Below are 21788 nucleotides of genomic sequence, written 5' to 3'. Positions count from 1 at the left end.
AAAGAAAAAAAACTCAGCTGACTGTTTAAAAAAAGCAGCCACAACATCTGCTACACTTACACTGCAAGTTAAACTGATCAGGGTCACGGCAAGTCGGGTTCCACTGGGAAACACTGGGTGCAGGGCAATACCATGGACAGTGTGCCAATCTATTGCAGGGCTTTGGCCAATCCCCCTCCCTTCCTTCCCATCTTATAATAATACTGAGATTTGAACAGAAGTGGTGGGCTTGCGTAATAGGCCGCAGCGCCACCCGAGTGCCAAAGTCAAATCATATTTTTGTGTACAGTGCTATTTACAAGAGACATTGTCTCAATCATTTACAGAATCCAGGAGCAACAGTACCCAGGGAGAACTCAAAAATTACAAAGAAGGAACCTTTAGAGGAACCAAACTGAGACCCATCCTCTTTGGGTGACATGGAGGGTAAATTTAAATAAATTAGAATTAAACAAAGATTAAATGAAAACACAATTTTTTCTAACAAGGGTCATAACAAGAGAAAAGCATAAAGCAGGGGTCATCAAACTACGGCCCGATGCTTTAATTTGACCGGCCCCTTTAACCACAGCAGCAATACATGTTGTCTGGCCCCTGTTCATCTTCGAACTCACAGTATTATAACGGGAAAAAAATAACAGAGGAAACAAAAATTGGCCACCCGGAGTCTCAGTAGATTATACGGCAGCGATCCAACGGGTGGCGCTCCAAGCATGAGGGGAGTGATTGGCGCATCAATAGAGAGATGAGTGACCGCAGCCACTGAACTGTGTTGCAAAGCAGTTAAGTGGGATTTCGTTATGAAAATCCTCGTGTCCTGTGTTAATTTCATTAAAGCTAATGCTCTTGACTACAGGCAGTTTCAGGAATTCTTGTCTGAGCTGAAGATGTGCTTTACTGAGATCCGGAAAAATGTACAAGTGTAAGGATTTGTGATGTAAGGGCCAAATTGTGATGGCTAGACGACTGGGTCAGAACATCTCCAAACCTGCAGATCTTGTGGGGTGTTCCCGGTCTGCAGTGATCAGTACCTATCAAAAGTGGTCCAAGAAGGGAACAGTGGTAAACCAGCGACAGGGTCATGGGCGGCCAAAGCTCATTGATGCATGTGGGGAGCGAAGGATGGCCGTGTGGTTCGATCCAACAGACGAGCTACTGTAGCTCAAATTGCTGAAGAAGTTAATATTGGTTAATAATAATAATAATAATACATTTAATTTGTAACGCACTGTACACCAGCAAAAGGGGGACTAACACAATATTAGGAAGGTGGTCATAATGTTATGCCTGATTGGTGTATCACATATTACATATCTTTATTATATTTATTGCCTACAAGTATTGTATAGTAATACTTACTCATTTAGTAATTTGAGCTGCAGTAATACTTGACTCTTCCTTTGGGATTAATAAAGTAATCTATCTATCTATCTATCTATCTATCTATCTATCTATCTATCTATCTAGCATTTTTCTATTGATCTATTAAATGATTTGCTTATTTGCCAACAAAAGAAACAACTTTGAAACTGTAAATCTGTACAGGAGGCAGCTGCCATAATCGCTCAACGCTCAAGCAACCCACGCGAGTTCTTCAAACAAAGAGAGAAAGCTGTGGCCACCAGTCTAGACACATCACCAACCAGCACCCACAGGACTGGTAAGACCAAAGAACGAGAACTAAGAAAGAATGTAATGGGTGATAATACTGAACTAGTTTCAAACTCTCTGTTTGTCCTGTGATGCTAGTCTTTATCTGTCCATATATTAACAGCAAGCGATATCAATGTAAACGCATGTAGGAGAATTCTCACATGTGTTATTAGAACATACAAGCAGATGACAAAATATTGGAAAAATAATTTATTTTGAGGATGGTGCTCTAGAGTGCTGTCCAACACGTCAATCCTGGAAAAAAGGCTTTAGCATATGGCTTCTATCTTTTCTATAGTCATCAGGCCATTCAGTAAATCCTTGTACTGTGAATGAAGGCAGTGTCAGTTAGTTGAAAGTGGAAAGGACCACTTATACCAGGGTAGAAACATTCCCTCTTATTTAATAAATCAAATTTTTGTTGATTTGCAGTGACCCTTTAATCTCGTTAAAGGCAGTGGTAGCGGCGCTCAGGTGGTGCAGCGGTAAAAAAAACACGCTAGCACACCAGAGCTGACATCTCGAACTCGTTGGATCGAATCTCAGCTCTGCTACCAGCTGCTCTGTCAAATTGGCTTGTTGTTCATAACTGATGCAATTACGACCTCTGCTGGCTGATTGATAGTGCCTGCACAGAGACAAGGGATCATGGGGATCAGGGTGTGGCTCTCTGTACACAAAGCTGATCCACATATGAGCTCGTGCAGGGGAAAAGATGCAGTCAGATACTGCACAAGTGTCGGAGGGGGCGCGTGTTAGTCACGGCTCTCGGTGGAGGTTGACATAATTAAAGAAAATGCAAAAAAAAAAAGCAGTGGTAGCTTAGCATTTAAAGTACTTGACTAGTTATCAGAAGGATGCTGGTTCAAGCCCCACCACCGCCAAAATAATTGTAAGTCGCTTTGGATAAAAAGGCGTCCGCTAAATGCCGAAAGTGTAAATGTAAATTAACCTAAGGGGATTACCCAAAGCCAAGTCATGACAGCGACGTGTACCCCTAGGCAAAACAAAGCTAATAGACCCCTTCACTTCATAGGTCAGGCATTCAAGCCTGTACCATTCTCTTGGTGTATGCCACCCATGTACAACACTCGTTGAAAGTCACTATAATCTCTTCCTTGATTCATTTTGTCCCCCTTGATTCAAAATTAAGGTCAACAGGGCCTAGGATTTTTAATTGTTGAATTCTGTCATGCATTACACGTGACCAGAAGCATCTGCACTCGTGTATTCAGGTTTTTCCTCTAGCTTGTCACCTGTCTGTATTTCATTTGCTAAGGGAGGCATGTTCTGGAAATATTAGATGGAAAACATCTAAAGAACACCTCCCGTCTGTGCAGGACACCACTGCTGCATTTCTAGATCACAACTAGGCTAGTTGGATCTGAAAGCAGACAGTGGTATTTCTCGTAAAAGTCTAAAACACACTAGCTGGAGCACTTTATTAAACACTGACTAAAATGAACACTAGTCTTTGTTTAATTCTGTGCCTATTTTTTTTTAGATCTTTTCTTTATCAGCATGTGTCTCTGTCTTTTGACAGAACACACATGACTGTCTGACACTTATACTATTTTTGCAATGTGTGAAGACATCCCTCTAATAGCTTTTCTCTCCCTTTCTCTTTCTCCTCTGACATTTTCTGTATTCCCTGCTATCCATTTCGCCCAATCCATTATTTTTGGTTTATGCTTCCCTTACACTCATTCTACAACTCCCTTGCGGTCCTTTCATCTGTCCTGCCTTGGCTTTTCTTTATCACGACCTGTGTGTTGGGCCTGTGTGTTTGTGGCCCCGTCCTGGGCTCCTGTCTCCTGTTGACCAGGCCGCTTGGACAGTCCGTTCTTGAAGCAGCAGCACAGTTTGTGTGTGTCCAGTGCACCCTCCTGTCGCAGCCCAGGGCTACCTGGTAGGTACTGGACTGACCAAGCTTCATCAGCACAGGAGCACCGGCATTTACAGACTGTTTATAAACTTAATGAAGAAAGTCAGGATTAAACTCATTTCATAGTGTACATACAGTAGATTACATATAATTTGTGTGTTTAATTTTATTAGGATTTTAACATCATGGTTTACACACTTTGGTTACATTCATGACAGTACAGATAAGAATCATCAGTTTAAACACAGTCATGAACAATTTCGTATCTCCAATTCACCTCACTTGCATGTTTTTTGACTGTGGGAGGAAAGCGGAGCTCCCGGAGGAAACCCAAGCAGACACTGGGAGAACAAGGACCCAGACTTCTCCACCTGGGAATCAAACCCAGGACCTTCTTGCTGAGGCGACAGTGCTACCCACCGAACCCCCATGCCGCCCAGATTACATATGATAGACATACAAGCGTGTTTCATATAGTATACATTTTGCAGAAATTTAGAGCATTTTGCAGTTACCAGTCTCTAAATTGAAGGCCATCTCCACGCCAACAAATACTCAAGGTCTGGCAAACAGAGCATGATAATACGGATAAAACATCCAAAGGCACTGGGAACCTTCTGATGATACATAGCATCAAGGACTATATAAAATACAGTGGTATCATTAAAACTCAACGTCAGTTAGTTCTGGGAGTGACGATGAATTTAAAAGGCGTTGAGTCTCAAGTTATTTTTTCCCATAAGGCTGTATGGGAAACCTGTTAATGCGTTCCATGTCCTGTGGAACTGCATACAGTATATTTTAAAATAACACAAATATAAGATATAAGATGAAAAACACTGAAATACAATTGTAAAACAGTTAAAAATCAATAAAAAAAATACAATAAAACCTGCACTTTACCTTGACTTTTATATATTTTTTCTTTATGCTTCTTAATCATGCCTGATCGTGCTTGATCTTGGAATACCGTATTCAAAGATTTTGACTTTAGTGGACGTCGAGTTACAAGGTACCACTGTACTGTACCACTGCTTAATAACTACAGAAGACAGCTATGGCCATCCAACCTCCCTGATCTTAATCTTATGAAAGCCTGTAATGTAAACTCAAGTGAAGTGCCAACTAGAAAGGTTTTTTTTTTTTTGAGTTTCTGGATTGAGGAATTCTCTATTGAGGAGCACTTACAAATTCCTTACTCTGCATTCTTTAGTCTCATTATGCATTTTGGGAGAAGACTGAGTTTTAGATAAAAGTGGAGTGGTTGCTTCTCCACCTTACAAAACCAGAGGTAGGTAGGGTGCAGTGGTGCTGAATAGATCTACATAGTAAGTAAAGGTACAGCTTGATATTTTGCCTTCAGATAATAATTTGGCAGTTCTAATACATGACATTAATCATGTATTAAAATAAAAGCTAGCAGCCATGCAGTGTGGTCTCATTTAATGCATAAGCTCTGTATGTTCCTGGAATAATATGTAAGCCAACTTTCATGGATGCCACACTCATCGGCTCTTTTAAGGCACATGCTTGAGTGCTAAAGGAAAACAGAGGACATAGTGTGCTCCTCTCACTAAGAATCCCATTAGCCACACTTTACAGTGGTCTGTGGCTTTAAACATGTAGAAGGGGCTGCACAGTGGCTTGGTGGGAAGCATTGTTGCCTCACAGCAAGAAGGTCCTGGGTTTGATTTCTGTGTGGAGTTCCTGTCTGTGTGGAGTGTCTGCGTGAGGTTTCCTCCGGGAGCTCCGGTTTCCTCCCACAGTCCAAATACATGCAAGTAAGGTGAATTGGAGATACAAAATTGTCCATGTCTGTGTTTGACATTGAGGACTTGAACTGATAGAGTATGTAAAACATGACGTTAAAATCTTAATAAATAAATTTATTAATTAAACATGTCGCCCTTCTGAGCCAGCGTGGGTGTTGCCTGAATACAAGGAAATTGGGTATACCAAAATTGGGACAATAAAACAAAAACAAAAAATCAAAAACTGAAAAATTGAAGTGATAAGCTACAGCTTTAGGAATATCTTAATCTTAATACAGATCACCTTTTAAATTTGCATCATGCCTCGTCACATTAATACATCTTGCCTTCAGTTTTAAATCATTAATTGATTATACGCTGGTGGAGTATGTAGTAAGAGTACAAAATGCAGCAAAAGTACACAAGGGCACAACTGGAGGTCTTTGATTACAGTTGTAACACAGGGGAGCTTTAAACATGAGAGAACCACAGCTGTACACCCCTGCTCTTGGTCTTACAGCTGCATCACTCTGTAAAGCATTAGCTGTAGCTACACTGCATTTGAAGTGCACCTGACAGCTCTTATGCAGGCATAATTCTTTACATGAGCAGCCCTGTTTGTTCCCAGAATAGATCTCTCCAGAGCTAAGTGAACTGGTGTCATGAAATTGTGCATGCAATCCTACCAGCTGCTGTTTTAGAACAACCATAATGGTAGTACTTTTCTATAAATAGTTGAACTGTCTGTTGCCCTTGTCTCTAGCGCAGTGGTTCAGGTCATGTCAGGGATGACTGCTTCTGTTAAAAGCACTTTTTATTTAGAAACTATGAGTGTGCAGACAGCTTTGAATGAGCCTGGTATTGTTTCATTTTTTCAGTGTTAAGGCACAGAATTATCTCAGAAATTTCATTTATTACACAATGAAAATAGTATTCACTAAAATCTCAGGTTCTTAATGAGACAGATATACATATATGTGTTGGACATCCCATTTCCAAACCATGGGCATTAAAACTGTCAAGCCATGTTTTTATTGACCTCACTTTGTGCACACACACACACACACACACACACACACACACACATATATATATCAGCCATAACATTAAAACCACCTCCTTGTTTCTACACTCACTGTCCATTTTATCAGCTCCACTTACCATATAGAAGCACTTTGTACTTTTACAATTACTGTAGTCCCTTTCATGCTGTTCTTCAATGGTCAGGACTCTTCAAGGACCACTACAGAGCAGGTATTATTTAGGTGGTGGATCATTATCAGCACTGCAGTGACACTGACTTGGTGGTGGTGTGTTAGTGTGTGTTGTGCTGGTATGAGTGAATCAGACACAGCAGCGCTGATGGAGTTATGGAGAAATATATCTAGCCAACAGCACCAACAGAGTGTAGAAACAAGGAGGTGTTTTTTTTTTTTTTTGTAATTAATTTTTCCCCTTTTTCTCCCCCTTTAGCGCATCCAATCGTTCAATTTGCATCGTGCTTCCTCTCTGTCTATGCCGAACCCTGCCCTGACAGAGGAGATCGAAGCTAACCCGTATCCCCTCCGAAACATGAGCAGCAGCCGGATGCATTTTTGCCACCCGCACATTGATGAGTTTGGCGCCACCTAGCGTTGCATGCGGAGAGACACACCATAAGGGCACTCATTCCTCATCTCTTGTGCAGGCGCCTCTAATCAGCCGGCAGAGGTCGTTATCGCATTCTGACAGAGAGAGACCCACATCCGGTTCTTTGTCCCGCCCCCCAACTGAGCAACCGGCCAATCGTTGCTCATACAGCCGCCCAGCCTCGAACCGGGGAGGCAGAGCTGGATTCGATACGATGTACTCAGAATCCAGCTCTGGTTGCAGCGTGTCTTTTTACCGCTGCGCCACCTGAGCGGCCACAAGGAGGTGGTTTTAATGTTATGGCTGACCGGTGTATATACAGTACAGGCCAAAAGTTTGGACACACCAGCCAAAAGTTTGGACACACCTTCTCTTCAATGTTTTTTCTTGATTATTTTTATTTTCTACATTGTAGATTAATACTGAAGACATCCAAACTATGAAGAATTATGTAGTGAACCAAAAAGTGTTAAACAAACCAGAATATGTTTAATATTTTACCAACTCTACCTCTGCACAACCCAACTGATGGTCTCAAACACATTAAAAAAGCAACAAATTCCAAAAATTCACTCTAGACAAGGCACAAACATTCATTGAAAACCATTCCAGGTGGAAACCTAATTAAGCTGGTTGAGAAAATTTCAAAGAGTGTGCAAATCTGTCATTAAAGCAAAAGATGGCTACTTTGAAGAATCTAAAATATAAAACATATTCTGGTTTGTTTAACACTTTTTTGTTTACTACATAATTCCATAAGTGTTCCTTCATAGTTTGGATGTCTTTAGTATTAATCTACAATGTAGAAAATTTAAAAAAAATCAAGAAAAACCACAGGAATGAGAAGGTGTGTCCAAACTTTTGGCCTGTACTGTATGTATCTGTGTGTTGGACATCCCATTTCCAAACCATGGGCATTCTATATAAAGAATGGGCCATTGTTTAAAATACTAACACTAGGATGCAGTTATGTTTGATTCCCTCTATGCCTTCCCTCCGTTTCCTTTTTCCTTCATGTTTCCTGTTATTGGATGTGCCTGCTTTGCCTCTGCTTTCTCACTTCCTCTTTTGTCTGTGTGATCTGTAACTGTGTGTACTGTTGCAGTGAATGTGTAAACCGTGAAGTTCACCTAATGTCTGTTGTATTGTCTATGACGTAAAACAGCAGCCCCTTCTAGCTTCAGCAGACAGATCTGTCCACTACGATCAGTACAACAACAATTTAGAAGAGCTTAGATGGTTTCATTGCTATTTGACATTGGCCAATTGCAGTGTATATCGCAAAAACAAAAGCATTTGTTTTAAAATAATATATATAAATAGTAATTTCCCACAAGGTGCATGACTGATGCTCATCAGGATTTCTTTCCTGCATGAATTATATAGTTAGTGCTTCTCTCATCTCATCGGTTCATCTGAGAACTTGCTGGAACGGGTTCTTGTACAACTTGCTTGCTGCTGTTGTGAAAACTTTCTGTGCAGTGCAGACTGTTTTCAGTGTTACATTTTATGTCATTTATTAGATTTAATTGCTCTGGTGATTTATTTATTTATTTATTTTTTCATTGCACAGATGACTCTGCTGAAGGTGATTTTGAGAGCCGTGTTGCACAAGCATCACCCACACCTATCCCTAAAATCGCCATTCAGGAAGAAAAAGAGGACAACGACCCAAGAGATTGGGGTAAGAGCTTACTTTTAAATAAATTAACTAGTTAAATTGAATAGTACAGGTAAAAGCCTTATACATTTACGAACCCCTATTTCATGAAAAGTTGGGACAGAGACAGGGTCCATACCCTGTGTTTCATCACCTTTCCTATTATTTAGACTTTTTAATAGTTTAAGCACTGAGGACACTTATTGTTGCAGTTTTACAAGTGGACATTTTGTCCATTCTTGCTTTACATGAGACTTCAGCTGATGAGCAGTCTGCCTGATTATCCTCTTTATGCTGCACCATGCATTTTAAATAAGAGACAAATCTTGACTGCAGGCAGGCCAGTCAAGCACAATCATTCTGTGTCTACATTTGTAGCACATACAGAATTAAACCTGGCATCAATTTGCTATAATAATCATATGATGGCAGCATGTGTCCCTGTAAAATCCCAGTTTACACCTTTGTGTTGATGGGCGCTAATATAGATTTATAACAACCTTTACTCTTCTGGAAGGATTTACTACATGTTTTGGAGTGTCTTGAAAAAATTGTCCCCATTCAGACATCGATGTTGGAAGATTGACGTTCCAATTTAATTTAGGCTAGTGCTCTGTGTAGGCCCTTGGTGTTCGCCTATACCAAACTCCTCCCCATTAAATCTTGTATTTAAGGACCTTGCTTTGTGCACAAGGACACAGTCATGCTGGAACAGAAAGAGGAACAGAATATAATTGTTTATTATATACCTGTTAAAAGTGGTTGTGGCTAAAACACCTGAAGTTAAGAATTAGGAGCTGTGTCCATATACAGTATGTCTGGTCATATGGTGTACTTGGGGCTTTACCAGAAATTGTTGATTAATCTGGACTTTCTTTTTCTAAATGTTCTCTAAATGTTTTGTGTTGATGAGAAATATGAAAATAATATAAAAATTATTATAAAAATTATTATAACAGTTATTATGAAAATATTATTATAAATATATTATAAAATTATAATTACAATTATTTTATTATTAAAATAAATTACAACAATTATTATAGATATTATTCATAAAATACCTCAATAAATACCTTATTTCTTTGTTATATTTTTTATTTGTAGCATTAAAATTGTAATCTTGAATTGTATGTACCATTTACACTTATAAATTTTTTATGCTTTTAAATACACATTAGGGCAGCACAGTGGCTAAGTGGGTAGCACTGTCGCCTCACAGCAAGAAAGTCCTGGGTTTGATCCCCAGGTGGGGCGGTCCGGGTCCTTTCCGTGTGGAGTTTGCATGTTCTTCCCGTGTCTGTGTGGGTTTCCTCCGGGTGCTCCGGTTTCTTCCCACAGTCCAAAGACATACAAGTGAGGTGAATTGGAGATACTAAATTGTCCATGACTGTGTTCAGTATAACCTTGTGAACTGATGAATCTTGTGTAATGAGTAACTACCGTTCCTGTCATGAATGTAACCAAAGTGTAAAACATGACGTTATAATCCTAATAAACAAACACACATTATTTTTTATATGTACACAAGTCAAAAGACATGATTTGTAGATTGAATGTAAGCACTGAAATGATAAAAATAACTTATTAGTTATAAGAAACATTTTTGTATGTAATTTCTTTTAAATATCGTCATAGTGCTAAACTTCAGCTTTGCAGTACTGTTTTTAAATTACCTTGAGTGTCACAACTAGTGAAACAGCTGCATCAACAAAATACAATATTGCATTTTTCTTCTTTTGATAATAATATCCGTGTATTATCTAGGACCCCCTTCAGCATTTTCTCTGTTTGATTTTCCATAAAGGGCAATAACTCGAAGACTAAATCCGCCTGAATTCAAGCTAGTATTAAATATTATGCAATACCTGGCAAGCATGTTGCAACTTTATTTTGGTAAACAGACACTGTGTGGCTTAAAGAAAGTAGACACCATATTTGTTTAGTGGTTTTAGCTTTTTTTAGTGTGTCTATCACAGTTATGCAGTCTCTTTAGACATATTAAACTCCTGTCTCAGTGTCTAAGCCTAAGATCACAATGCCAAGCACATATTTTTGAGAGATATTAAGCACACCACTAATGAACTCAAACAGGGATAATGCCTTTTCTGGAATTACGTATCATGCTTTACTGTGTAATGTACTAAAACGCAGTCAACAGATCCATCCATAGAGCCAAACATAAAGGTTAGTGTAGATGGAATCATGTTTTTTAGTTTGGAATTGGTTTGACAGGCCTGACTTTTTTGGTGTCTTTTTTTCTACCAAGACCCCCACAAGAGGGCAGCTTTATTATTTTTGTCTCTGGTCCATAGCTGGGTGGTTTTTTTTCTCTGTACCCCTCACATCAGCTCTGTAGCTCTGTAGAGCAAACAGCCCTTAATGACACCTGGAACTCATTTGTCTTATTTACTTTCACAGCTCAATAACTTTCTCAGCAGTTGTTTGTGCGGCCTTGCTGCTCGGTCTGGTGCACAGTGGTAAAGCACTCTGCTGGAAAATCCATTTCTCAAAACAGGAAGAGTGTATATTGTAACTAAAATCTAAAACACATAGGCTCTAGCAGTTTAGACGTGTTGACTGAGTTTTTGTAAAGGTGGAATTTTTTTTAACCACCTTTTCTACCTCTGGTGTTTGTCTATGATAACAATTATGCTTGGTTTAGTGCACCTGCTGGCCATTAATGTGTTTAACAACAAGGAAACAAATTAAAATTGATGTTTGCAGCTGTCCAGCTTAATAAACCATCTGCATTATTGGTTATATAAACCATATTAATGAAGATAGAAAACACAAAGGAACGTTTTTGAATTTGTGAATCCTTTTATTTGCAGGTGATTGTTTGTGGAAGTGTACATACATTAATATTATTAAAATAAATCAGTAAATCCAGAAAAGTTGGGACATTTTGTAAAATGCAATAAACAAAAACAAAAATGTGTGTTTGTTAATTCTCTTGAACTCGACAAAATTACAAAGAAATGACTTTTAATGACCAACTTCATTGTAGTTTGTAAATATAAATAATTTACACATTCAAAAAAGTTGGAACTGTGCAAAATAAAATTTGAATAAAACGTTTATAGAATATATTCAAGTTACACCATTTTGAGCATTCCACAATAAGCAGATGAATTGGTAACAGTTGTGGCAGTGGTAGCTCAGCAGGTTGCCAGTTCAAGCCCCACCACAGCCAAGTTGCCACTACTGACCCCTTAGCCCTCAACTGCTTGAACTGTATTCAGTTGTAAAAATGGCAAGTTGGATAAGAGCGCAAATGTTCTAAATAAATAAATTTATTCCATGATGGTTGTGGCCTCTTTCAGCAGGATGATGCGCCCTGCCACAAAGCAATAATGGTTTAAGGAGCACAACAATGAGTTTAAGGTGTCGACTTGGCCTCCAAATTCCCCAGATCTTAATCCAATCAAACATCTGTGGGATGTGCTGGACAAACAAGTCCGATCCATGAAGGCCCCACCTCGCAACTTACAGGAGTTAAAGGATCTGCTGATAACATCTTGGTGGCAGATACCACAGCACACCTTCAGGGGTCTAGTGGAGTCCATGCCTCGAAGGGTCAGGGCTGTTTTGGCAGCAAAAGCGGGACCAAAGCGGGAGTGTGTTATCGCGAATAACATCACGGCTGTGATTCGGTTGCAGGCACGAGCCAAAGGCGAGTGCCGTAGATCATCACAGCCGTGATGTTATTCGCGATAACACACAACCTCAAGTGTTCTATTGCTTTTATACAACAGTTTTTACAAAATAAAGAAAGAAAATAAATCAAAGAAGCCCTGAATTTCATATTAAATATGCTTTAATATTGACAATACCTTCCGCCAAAAAGTAGTTCCACACTGAATATAAAGTTTAACACTACAAAGCAAACATCCCAAGTTGCAAAAACTCATTTTAGGGAGGTAAGAACAACAAGAAGAAAAAGACAAGAACCTCCGAAGGGAAAAAAAAGAAATAAAAAACCTCTCGCACACACCAAAGGATTATGGATGATAACAGAACTTTTATGAGCTGCTAACTGGGCTATTAAGCTAACTGTTCGTGTCACAAACACATTAATGTTCCCTACATAGTGCACTAGATTGTGTATCAGATCGCGGATTTATGTTCCCTACACAGTGCGCTAGATTGTATATCGGATAACGGATTTAAAACGAGATCGGGAATAAAGTCTGTGTCGCCTGCGTGCACGTTTGTGTGCATGAAGCTTGTCGTTACTGGCAACGCGTCAGCAGAGTAATACAGTTGTGGTGTGAAAAGGCCGTGCTGTTATCACGAATATCAGCACAGTTAGAATGCTTCTCAACCAATCAGATTGTAAGGTCGGAACTACCTGTTGTATGTATATACAGTGTATCACAAAAGTGAGTACACCCCTCACATTTCTGCAGATATTTAAGTATATCTTTTCATGGGACAACACTGACAAAATGACACTTTGACACAATGAAAAGTAGTCTGTGTGCAGCTTATATAACAGTGTAAATTTATTCCTCCCTCAAAATAACTCAATATACAGCCATTAATGTCTAAACCACCGGCAACAAAAGTGAGTACACCCCTTAGTGAAAGTTCCTGAAGTGTCAATATTTTGTGTGGCCACCATTATTTCCCAGAACTGCCTTAACTCTCCTGGGCATGGAGTTTACCAGAGCTTCACAGGTTGCCACTGGAATGCTTTTCCACTCCTCCATGACGACATCACGGAGCTGGCGGATATTCGAGACTTTGCGCTCCTCCACCTTCCGCTTGAGGATGCCCCAAAGATGTTCTATTGGGTTTAGGTCTGGAGACATGCTTGGCCAGTCCATCACCTTTACCCTCAGCCTCTTCAGTAAAGCAGTGGTCGTCTTAGAGGTGTGTTTGGGGTCATTATCATGCTGGAACACTGCCCTGCGACCCAGTTTCCGGAGGGAGGGGATCATGCTCTGCTTCAGTATTTCACAGTACATATTGGAGTTCATGTGTCCTTCAATGAAATGTAACTCCCCAACACCTGCTGCACTCATGCAGCCCCAGACCATGGCATTCCCACCACCATGCTTGACTGTAGGCATGACACACTTATCTTTGTACTCCTCACCTGATTGCCGCCACACATGCTTGAGACCATCTGAACCAAACAAATTAATCTTGGTCTCATCAGACCATAGGACATGGTTCCAGTAATCCATGTCCTTTGTTGACATGTCTTTAGCAAACTGTTTGCGGGCTTTCTTGTGTAGAGACTTCAGAAGAGGCTTCCTTCTGGGGTGAAAGCCATGCAGACCAATTTGATGTAGTGTGCGGCGTATGGTCTGAGCACTGACAGGCTGACCCCCCACCTTTTCAATCTCTGCAGCAATGCTGACAGCACTCCTGCGCCTATCTTTCAAAGACAGCAGTTGGATGTGACGCTGAGCACGTGCACTCAGCTTCTTTGGACGACCAACGTGAGGTCTTTTCTGAGTGGACCCTGCTCTTTTAAAACGCTGGATGATCTTGGCCACTGTGCTGCAGCTCAGTTTCAGGGTGTTGGCAATCTTCTTGTAGCCTTGGCCATCTTCATGTAGCGCAACAATTCGTCTTTTAAGATCCTCAGAGAGTACTTTGCCATGAGGTGCCATGTTGGAACTTTCAGTGACCAGTATGAGAGAGTGTGAGAGCTGTACTACTAAATTGAACACACCTGCTCCCTATGCACACCTGAGACCTAGTAACACTAACGAGTCACATGGCATTTTGGAGGGAAAATGACAAGCAGTGCTCAATTTGGACATTTAGGGGTGTAGTCTCTTAGGGGTGTACTCACTTTTGTTGCCGGTGGTTTAGACATTAATGGCTGTATATTGAGTTATTTTGAGGGAAGAATAAATTTACACTGTTATATAAGCTGCACACAGACTACTTTTCATTGTGTCAAAGTGTCATTTTGTCAGTGTTGTCCCATGAAAAGATATACTTAAATATCTGCAGAAATGTGAGGGGTGTACTCACTTTTGTGATACACTGTATATATATATACACACACGGTTGTGTAGGTTCAAATGGTAAATAATAAATAATAGGTCCAGTGTGTAGTCCGGGTTTTTGATGGTGATAGCGGTGTAGTGTGGTGTTCAGTAAAGTAATTGAGGTAAAAAAAACTGTTTTTGAGCCGACTGGTCCTGGCACAGATGCCCCTGTATCTCCTCCCAGATGTGGCTAGGCTGTGGCTATTATCCACTGAGCATAATATTGTGAAAAAATTCAGTGAATCAGTAGAAATATCTGTGTAACGCAAGGCTGTAAAATATGAAGAACCTTAGATGGTGTGGCATGAGCAAATGTGTTTATATTGATATTATTATATTAGTTTTGTCAGTTAAAAAATATTCAATAGAATTAACAAATACCAGATTCTCCTTATTATTGCATTTTACAAATGTCCAGACTTTTATGGAAATGAGGGTGACTAAATATAAAAGGTTAAATGCCACAAACCTTAATGTCCTCTTCTCATGTCCAGCCTGCGAGTCCCCTGAGCGAGTTCCAGTACAGGAGTCCAAGCCTGAACAGAACAGTCCAGCTCCTGAAGCTCATCCCAGGACTGATGACACACTGCTGGACATGTGGGAGAGCAGTCCAGCACCCACCACCGTACCCTGCCAGGACCCTCACATCATGGACCTGATGAACGATGCCAGCTTCACACCCAGCCTTCCCCAACCCCTGCTCAGCTTTGATGACATGCCCGATGCCCCGTTGTGTCCTACAGCTGCGGACGAGCCCTCCAGTCTGGTGGACCTGGACGGGTCACACCACATGTCCCTGAACTACCAGCAGGCCTCGGATAGCCAGGAGCTCGAAGAGAGCCCGGAACTGCTTACCAACGGAGACTCTCTGCTCAAAGAAGGAACACAGGTCAGTCCGGAACCACAGCTTTATAGATTATAGTCATCACATGGAAATCTTCTTCCCCTTAAAGCTTCTTTGAGCTTTCAAAAAGGTGGAAACCAGATGGAGCTAAATTCAGACTATAAGCTCTCTCGCAGTCTCACAGACACGACCAATTACTACTACTCCCACCCTGTTTCCTACCAAAATATAAAAGTGCGGAAATTTATGGACAGTCAAAATTGCAAGATAAAAGAACTATGTCTTTGTATTCCCTTCTTCTATTAGGCATCACTTGGCTTTTTCAGGTCTTAAGGCAGCTACCTAGAGGAGCCCATGGTTGTTTAGTAATATCACAATTTTAATTTATTTAATGCATTTATCCTAGGTTTCTCCCAATTTAGCGTAGCCAATCCACTGCTGGGTACCCTAACAGCATCCAAGGAGGGTGTATTCTCACCAGTCCACCAATCCCTTCTTATTCTCCCTACTTCAGTGGATTTGCTCATGAGGGTGGCTTTGCATACAGAGAGCCACGCCCAGATCTCTGCGCTCCACCACTTTTTGTACAGACACCTTGGGCAACCATGGTCCTTATGCAGTGTTGATAACCCCACCCCTTATTAGTCCAAATTTTCCCACCCAGCAGAAGAGGCCAATTTTGTCTGCTGCAGACATTAGCCAATAGCAGAGCCGAGATTTAAACCCGGGAGCTCAGATCTCAGAGTGATAGCATAATTTATATTAAAAAAAATGGTGTACTTTGTTTAGTGGTCCTTCACATGTTTACACAATTGATGTTTACGCAATGTCTGTATTTGACCACTAGATGGCAGCAAACCTTATTCTATCATAATATACAGTTTGTGTTTTGTTTGTATTTTTACATCCTAGTCATAACTAGGAATTATCAACGACTTTAGGTACTGAACACTGAAATGTTTTCTCTTTTAACAGGCCAGTGAAGGCTATTTTAGTCAGTCACAGGAGGAGGACTTTGCTCAGTCTGATGAGTGCTCTGCTAAAGTGAATCCAACACCAGTATTTTATAACAAACCTCCAGGTAAGACATCTAGAGACTAGGGCTGGGCGATATGGATCAAAAATAATATCTCGATATTTTTAGCTGAATGGCGATATACAATATATATCTTGATATTTTTTCATCCCATAAGGTAATAACAAAAATACACTTTTGAGACAAAGCTACATGTTCCAAATTTTATACAGGCACTTTTATTAACATTCAGAACTATTTTTCCAAAAAAAAAAAAAAGAGCTATTCTAGGAAAAAGTTTGTTGTTTTCTAACGTATCACCTGTCATGTAATGTGAATTACAAATATATTGTCTGGCCCTTTAAGAATGTTAAGTGCACTATAAGGCGCAGGGAGCGAGTGTGTAGGGAAGATATCAGAATTGATCGTTTCCGGCTGTGCTTATGTTCTTCTGTTGTTTTGCACTGAGCTTGTGTGACATTAAAAGTAGCGTTCTCGTTAAACCCCCACTCAAATGTTTGGACTTTATACATTATTTTACATCACCGTCGCCACAACATTAACATTTACATTAATATATTTTTTTACCGTATAGAACTCAGTTCTGTAATACAGGCAGAACTAATCGTACACGTCACTGTGTAACTATTACAACTATTAATGCATTTTAATCAGCGTTCTGCTTCATGCACTTTATTATTATTTAACAACTTTATTTGTTGTTTAATTGCTGTTTGCTCCTTGTTTACTGCAGAGTTAGTTCGTGCAATTTTGTACATTTTTGGATGTTTATTGGCCGAGAACAAGAAATACTATAATACAAGATAAATAAATAAATGACGTGTCGGACATCGGGCGATCATCCAGTATAAACTAACATGACCACGTACAACATCCAGTACAGAAATCACTCCCCATAATGTTTGTTTTTTTACAGAGTGTGCAAATATATGTACGTCAAATATACAAACACAAGAGTCAGAACAACTGGGGACGCGTCGTTACGTTATTATTACTGTTTATAACACTTGCATGATTGAAACTCTATATATGAAGTAAATACGAGCATGTCAGCGCGTGCATGCGCTTGTATGTTTATTTCCGTTTTCCCGTTTTTCAATATTGGGTTTTGAAATGAAGCTGCCCCTTTTTCTTGTTTTTCAAACGCAACATACTCTATATCGATATAAACGATATTGTCTTATCTTATATCTCGTATGAAAATATCGCCCAGCCCTACTAGAGACTACTCAGTGGGATAGAATCATTACACATAATTCACACTGACTTACAGTATTATTTTATATTATGTCCACAAAATAATAACATCAGTAAATAATAATCAAGCAGGCAATCAAAAACTGTTAACACAAGAATGTTTCTCTTGTACAAACACATAGGCCCTGATTTACTAAAAGCTGGAATAAAGAGGATTAATTTGCATTTGTAATCTAATTTAACAGTATGTGAAATGCTAATAAAAAAACAGACAGTTTAATGATTTAATAGAATGCCTTATATACATATACATGTACAGTACAACTAAATTCTTTTTTCGCATATTCCAGCTTGTTTGGAAGCTGGGGTCAGAGTGCAGGGTGAACCATTGTACGGCGCCCCTGGAACCAAAAGAGTCCAGTGCCTTGCTCAAGGGCCCAACAGTGGTTGCATAGCAGAGCTGGGATTCCAACTCTTAACCTTTCAATTGACAACCCAAAGCTCTAACCAGAAACGTTTTTTTGTAAATGTTAGCTCATCGTGTTTACCACTGTAACATTATCCTTTCTTATAACAACGCCTAAAAATCATAATTTAAGGACACTAATTGTAAGATAGTAAAATACTTAAAACCCTGGCAATCCATATTGTAAACTGTTGGTTTATTTGCTACATTTTTGCCACAGTAGCAGGGCTCAACTGATATTTGTAATGCCCACACATAATTTCATTAGGGCTGTGCGATATGACTAAAAAAGTCATACTTTCGATATGATATAATGTAAACTTAAATACAATGGCAGGCCACTGCCCGTATTTTAGCTTATATTGGTTATAAGTTATCTTAAAAACACAAAATACTGAACCGCGACCCAGATCAACCACACAGCAGCATAAAATCATAACCGCTGCTTACCTGAGCTTCTCTTCTTTAAATTAAGACCAAATCTATATCTGTGTGTTGTTCCATAAGGGATAAAATTCACTTTTTCTGCTTTGAGGCCATCTTGTATGTTTCCAAAATATTTCCAGAATATATAAATCCATACCCAACTGTGTTTGTCCACCTAACCAACGAAATTCGTTTTAGATAATTTATTCTCTCGGCTTTTGCGGTAAAAAGCTGAAACTGATCATTTGTTAACTAAACTGTCACTTATACAACAACCAATGAAGAGAGATAAAAATTTGAATTCCAAATTTAAATTGGGAAGCTCGGATTGGCTTATAAATCTAAATCTCTTTAACAAATGATTCATGGAGTTGTTTACGCATGACATCAGAATGAAACAGAGTGAGCAAAACGAATGAATCTTTACCATAGATAAGAGCACAACTCCCTGATTTGATTCCAATGAATAATTTGTTTGAATGTATATATGATATATCAATAATTGCGATATACTGCCCAGTCAAAATGGAATTAAAACCTCTATTATTTTTTGTAATTAAGGTTTGTAATACAAGGTAACCACATACCCCTGATTGTACTTGACCCCACTATATCTACTTTCCTTTTCTTTCCTTCTTTCTGCTGCAGAAATTGACATCACGTGCTGGGACACGGACCCTGTGGTGGATGAAGATGATGACTAAGTGCTCGAGGGAACAAGCTTACCAAAGCTTATCTCAAACACACACACACACACAAAAACACTTTTTTTCCCAATGTTAATTAAAGTAAATCAGAAGTTCTGTAAAATATTTTAGGATAAAGACAAAAGGTTAGCTACAAAACCAAATAAAGGATCTGGATTATTGTTTGAGATGCAAGTGGGTTGGTGCTCTCGCTGTTGGTTTGTGTGGGCGTATGTTATTATTTATTTTTGTTTTTTCATTTCCGCTATGCAGAGTACCGGTGTATTTAGGGCTCACCTGTGTTGTATCGGCTCTCTGTGCCTGACAGGTGTGAGCAGTAGCAGATAGACTGTCCAGTATTAGTGGTGTGCTAGAACATCAGTGATGTAAACAGATCGTCTCCAGCCAAGGTATTACACAACTCTTAGTGCTAGACAACACATATCCTACTTCAATACTCAATAATAAGCAGTTTTTTTGTTCCGGGGCCTTGGCTTTGTTTCATTTACATTCAGTAGACACAGACTGTTGTTCTGGTTGTACTAAACACTTTATTTTACAGTGTATTTATGTCCTGGGAGACTGTAGTTGCAACTCTAATTTAGATGACAGTATTTACATTATTATTATTTAGCATTAGCTAATTTGAATATTTTATTTATGTTTACGTTTCTTTTAATACATGTTGGTGTACAAACCTTTAAGAATTCTATGGCACAGGTATATTTTCACTACCTATAAAATTATTTTTATTCTAGTATTTGAAATAAAATAAGGAGTTTAGAGAACAACATATATTTTAATAGACATCATTTGGTTAATGTACATTGTTTTTTTTTAATGGCTGTGGATATTACATCTTATACTGTCCTTTTAGCCAGTTATTTTTTAATTAAAAAATAAATAATTATAAATTCAGGACAGGTCTTAATTTAAAATGTATTTAATCCACAATGCCTTTTGTCCTTAACAAGTATTATTAATTGAAAATGGATCATTTTACTCACTCACTCACTCACTCACTCACTTACTTTCACAACCGCTTATCCAATCAAGGATGCGGGGGGAATGGGGTGCTGGAGCCTATTTCAGCTTTTTCAATGGGTGCAAGGCACACAGTAACACCCTGGACCCTGGACAGGGCGCCAGTCCATTGCAGGGTAGACACACATACACACTTCCATTCACCTACAGGACAATTCAGTGTCTACAATTAACCTGACTGCACGTTCTTGGACTGTGGGAGGAAGCCGGAGCTCCCGGAGTAAACCCATGCAGACACGGAGAGAACATGCAAACTCCGCACAGAAAGGACCCGGACCGCCCCGCCTGGGGATCGGACCCAGGACCTTCTTGCTGTGAGGCGACAGTGCTACCCACGTGCCGCCCTGGATCCTTTTGATGTCAAATTAATCTAAACTTTCCCCTACATAATTGTTACTTATCATTTTATGTTTGTTGTTTTGCTTGTTTTTTACTTAGATACAGTTTTGGTTTTACTTTAAATTGAGTCACTATTTAATCATGTCGTAGTTAGTCGTAGGTAAGCAGGGACCCCAAACCAACAAAATTATGTATTTTTCAGCTCTACCGTTGATTACAGTTAAAATTTAACTACCATAAAAACCTTTTGATAATGAGCATTTTGTCAGTAATTTTGCTGAAGAGATTCAGAATCAGAAATTTCACTACATTCATTTAAACTACGTAATTTAAATCCTGCTTCTGTAGCTTGGTCTTTAGTCTTCCATAGTTTTGTATATTCTACACGTCAGTGCAGCTTTTTTCCACTTTAGCACGTTTTGTATTACAAAATAAAAATGTAAGCAATAATACTAATCAAACGGTGTATTGTTTTGTAAATAGTCCTAATTTAGTATTTTCAGTGGATTATAGTACGATGGTGATTAACTCCATGGTCGTTTGAAATGAAATGAATCTGCATAGGAATGATGAGTTTTGCAGATAGGATCGTTTTTGATGAGAGCTAACTTGCATCTTGAACAATATCCAAGATCCTTTTGAGGTGAACCTCAGTGTACTCATGACCCTCCAAACCTTTCTGTAGTGATTCTTACGCTTTTTCTCAGTCTCGCACTACCAGGAGATTACTACTACCACTACTATTGCTCCTATTACTACTAATATACTACTACAACCCCCCTTATCCTAGAAGCAAGGCTTAGCAACACCTACAGTCTGTCTTTTTTATCATTTAGTTTTTATACCCTTTTCCTTTTTCCTTTCACTTCTCACCTGCTGTTTTTGAAACAAGCACAAGATCTTTTGTGACATGCTCTGTGCTTCTGTATGTTAATAAAAGACTTCAAAAAACCCAACCGTCAACTCACTGGATTCAAAAATTCTTTATATTGTTTTTATTACTATTATTATTATTATTATTCATAAACTTTAGAAAAAAGAAAACATTTTATCCTCAATATGGTCACTGCATCATACTTAAATATTGCATGATTTACCTCAACAGTGCCATTAAATAACAGAAAATGTGTCTAAGTCTTATTAATCAGTTTAAAAACA

The 21788-nt window shown here is 39.1% G+C and overlaps 1 protein-coding gene across 4 annotated transcripts in view; it reads left to right on the top strand.

Annotated features, from left to right (window-relative positions):
• The window catches only part of dbn1 (drebrin 1), a 119073-nt gene extending 97487 nt beyond the window's left edge, over positions 1 to 21586 (top strand). For 3 of the 4 annotated variants that reach the window (XM_063011312.1, XM_063011313.1, XM_063011315.1), the window contains 6 exons: positions 1546 to 1660; positions 3479 to 3562; positions 8492 to 8602; positions 15087 to 15481; positions 16412 to 16517; positions 19210 to 21586. In XM_063011312.1, the coding sequence (XP_062867382.1) occupies positions 1546 to 1660; positions 3479 to 3562; positions 8492 to 8602; positions 15087 to 15481; positions 16412 to 16517; positions 19210 to 19265 (867 nt within the window). In that variant the 3' untranslated portion in view covers positions 19266 to 21586. The remainder of the gene's footprint in view (positions 1 to 1545; positions 1661 to 3478; positions 3563 to 8491; positions 8603 to 15086; positions 15482 to 16411; positions 16518 to 19209) is intronic. The other variant, XM_063011314.1, reaches the window with a different exon arrangement.
• The last annotated feature ends 202 nt before the right edge of the window (positions 21587 to 21788 follow it).

Source organism: Trichomycterus rosablanca, chromosome 16 (assembly GCF_030014385.1).
Source record: "Trichomycterus rosablanca isolate fTriRos1 chromosome 16, fTriRos1.hap1, whole genome shotgun sequence".
Taxonomy (NCBI): domain Eukaryota; kingdom Metazoa; phylum Chordata; class Actinopteri; order Siluriformes; family Trichomycteridae; genus Trichomycterus; species Trichomycterus rosablanca.
This window is presented reverse-complemented; position numbering and strand designations above follow the sequence as displayed.